We start from the raw sequence: 3,748 nt of genomic DNA, 5'->3' as shown, positions 1-3,748 counted from the left end.
CAATACCATTCAAGAGTATATTAAGGAACCAATCTATTACCGGGAGCAATACAAGGGAAATAATCAATGATTAGAGATGAAAAAGGAAGAAGCAACAAAGATACGGAAGAAGAATCAATCAATGATTCGATAAATGATTGACGAAAGCTATTATAGGAAGGTCCCAAATCAAAGGGAAACGAGATCGCAAAGGGCTGCACTGGAGATAGTTGAAGCCAGAAATCAAGGGATCTATCGCAAATCACTCAAGTAACGAAAAGATATGCCTAGCGGATGAAAAACTTATCAAGACCACAAATCAAGGAAGATCAATGGAAACTTAACTTTATTCTTAGAAAGAATCAATCTATGATTTCTTTCAAGGATCAACTCCCTTTGGTTTGCAATTTCTCAAGATTCATGTCATTCAAGAGTCAAGAAGGCCTCACGAAGTATATATATACATATGTTTCGTACTTGAAGTGGATATACTTTGATCAAACCAACTTCAATTTCTTTATTCTACTTCAAACAAATACTATAGTCTGCTCTAGATTTCTTGTGTAACAAAGAAGAGAAGAGAGAGAGAAAAGAATACTGGTGAGGTATTATATCAATTAAAGAGAAAAGAACGTGTGACAAAAGCTGTTGGTGTAAAACAACATCAACTCATCTATACTAAGCCACTTCATACTTGAAAGAGATCACCCTTGCAACCCAAGGAGACTGGACGTAGGATTCACTCTGAATCCGAACCAGTATAAAAGCATATTGTGTCATTTACTTTCTTCTATTTATCTTTTTCATTCGTTTCCTAAAAAGCCCAGTCGACTAGAACTCAAATTAGTCGACTACTGCGAAAAAGAAAAGAAAAATCACAATTCACCCCCCCTCCTCTTGCACTTTCAATTAGTATCAGAGCTAGTCTCACACTTTTTGCTTAATAGCTTGTGAGAAAAGATCATGGCAAATCAAGTAATTGTTGGAGCACTCTTTCAAGAAAGAACATCGCAAGTTAGGCCAATATATTTCAATGGACAACACTTTTCTCACCAAAAAGTGCGTATGAAAATATATGTAAAATCCTATGATGTCAAAGTATGGCGCGTTATCAAAAAAGGGAACTATCTACTACCAGCAGCAGCTCAACCACCTGCTGATCCAGAAGATATAGATGAGTACACAGATGAGCAAATAGTAGTTGTTTAGGTTAATGCTAAGGAACGAAATTTACTCTATAATGTTATAAGTGGAGAGGAATATGAGAAAATCTCAAGTTGTGATACAGCTAATGAAATGTGGGATAAACTGAAAATTACGTATGAAGGAACCAACAAAGTGAAAGAAACTGACATTAACATGTTGGTTCATGACTATGAACTCTTCCAGATTAAAGAAGGACAATCCATCGAGGAAATATTTGCAAGGTTCAGCAAAATCATTAGCGATCTAAAAGCTTTTAGTAAACCATACTCAAGTGGTGATCAAGTTCGGAAAATTCTAACGAGTCTACCTACCACTTGGTAGACAAAAGTAGTTACACTCTAATCACAAGATATAAACAAACTTTCATATGATGAGCTTCGAGGGGATCTTATAGAATTTGAGAAAACTCACCTCAAGAAAACAAACCCAGAAGAAAAGAAGAAAACAGTTGCCTTCAAAGCTATAACTGAAAGACCAGAAATGATATTGATGACGACCCAGAAGCTCTTAAAGAAGAGATTGCCATGGTATCAAGGAACATGGATGGTTTAATGAGAAGATACAGAAACACAAGAAGAGGTAGGATTCCCCCTAGGCGAACCAGTCAATACAATGAACAAGACAAGAATGATGGAAAATGTTATGAGTGTGGAAGATATGGGCATGTTCAAGCTGAATGCCCAGATCTTAAAAGAAAGGTTTCCCGAGGATTCAATAAAAATAAATCTTTCAGAAGTTGGAGTGATGAAGACAGTTCGGAACATGAGAAAATAGCAAATTTATGCTTCATGACCATTCTGGAAAACAACATGAACAAATATTTGGGCTGGACTAGTGAAGATGCATCAGACGATGAATGCAAAGAAGATAATGAAAATTGTTTCATGGCACGAGGTGAAACAAGCAAGGAACACAACAGAAAGAACCGCAAAGGAAAATGGTACTTAGACAGTGCGTGTTCCAGTCACATGACAAGTAACAAAAACCTGTTCAAAGAATTTACAAAGATAAATAGAGGAAGTGTCAAATTTGGCGATGATTCAAAATGAAAGATAGTTGGCACTGGCACAGTTCCATTCAATAACAACTGTGATATTACTAAAGTGTATCTTGTTAAAGGACTCAACTACAATCTCCTGAGTATAAGTCAGTTATGTGAATCAGGGTACGAAGTTAAATTCAAGAAAACAAACTACGGTATTGAAGATGAGACATGTAAAATAATACTCCCATGAAAAGGTATGGAAATGCTTACATTCTTGATGGCATTGAAAATCTAGATAGTCATATCTGCTTAGCATCTATATCTGATTATCTATGTTTACGACATAAGAAACTTGGTCATGCAAGCATGCATCTTATTTAGAAGTTCTCCAAGCATGATTTAGTTATTGGTCTCCCTAAACTCAATTTTTCTAGAAATCATGTATGTAATGCATGTTAAATTGGTAAACAAACCAGAAACTCTTTCAAAAGCAAAGACATTGTATCTACACTAAGCTTTTACAATTGCTCCACATGGATTTGTTTGGACCTACAAGAACTGCTAGCATAGGAGGAAACTGATATACTTTTTTATTGTTGATGAATACTCACGTTTTACATGGGTGATTTTATTATCTCACAAAGATGAAGCTTTGAAATACTTTGAGATTTTCTGTAAGAAAGTTGAAAGAGAAAATGGGTACCTTATTACAACCATTCAAAGTGATCATGGAGGAGAATTCGAAAGCAGAGCATTTGAAGATTTCTGCAATGACCAAGGATATACTCACAACTTCTCAGCTCCAAGATCACCTCAACAGAATGGAGTAGCTGAGCAGAAAAATAGAACTCTACAAGATATGGCTAGAACAATGATATTGGAATATTCCCCGCCAAACCATTTTTGGGCAGAAGCATAAGCACATCCTGCCACATTCTCAACAGATGTCTTATAAGACCTATATTGAAGAAAACTCCATATGAGTTATGGAAAGGTAAACTGCCCAACACAAGTTATTTTCATCCTTTTGGCAGTAAGTGTCTTATCCACAACAATGGTAAGGACAATCTTGAAAAATTTGTTCCAAGAAGTGATGAAGGTATATTTTTTGGGTTATTCTATAAATAGTAGATCTTTTTGAGTCTATAATAAACACACTTTATCTATAAAAGAATCGGTACATGTCATATTTGATGAAAATAACACTATGACCGAGAAATGAATTATTGCAGGTGATGAAGATTTCAGTCAAGAAACACCACAGTCAAGCAAATCTCAAAAGTCGACTGATACGATAGACGGTGTCACAGAATCAACTAGTGAGCATGTCAACAGTCAACCAGAATCACAAAAAGGAGTCAACTACTCATACGATTGAAACAAGTCCAAATGAGTGGAGAAGTGAACCGGAATATCCTCAAAAGTTTATCATAGGAGATCCAAGTGAAGGAATGAAAAACAGGGGAGCTCTCAAGAAAAAGGAAAATGTAGCACTCATCTCTCAGATTGAACCAAAGAAGATTGAGGAAGCCTTAAAAGACTCCAGCTGGGTACAAGCAATGCAGGAAGAACTCAATC

The 3,748-nt window shown here is 35.9% G+C and overlaps 1 protein-coding gene across 1 annotated transcript; it reads left to right on the top strand.

The window, feature by feature from the left end:
- Positions 1–1,275: 1,275 nt before the first annotated feature.
- Positions 1,276–2,234, top strand: LOC142168104 (uncharacterized). The gene is made up of 2 exons (XM_075228764.1): positions 1,276–1,467; positions 1,659–2,234. Exons 1-2 carry the CDS (start codon positions 1,276–1,278, stop codon positions 2,232–2,234), a joined length of 768 nt encoding a protein of 255 aa, XP_075084865.1.
- Positions 2,235–3,748: the final 1,514 nt, after the last annotated feature.

This window comes from Nicotiana tabacum, chromosome 13 (genome assembly GCF_000715075.1).
Source record: "Nicotiana tabacum cultivar K326 chromosome 13, ASM71507v2, whole genome shotgun sequence".
In the NCBI taxonomy this organism is placed as follows: domain Eukaryota; kingdom Viridiplantae; phylum Streptophyta; class Magnoliopsida; order Solanales; family Solanaceae; genus Nicotiana; species Nicotiana tabacum.
This window is presented reverse-complemented; position numbering and strand designations above follow the sequence as displayed.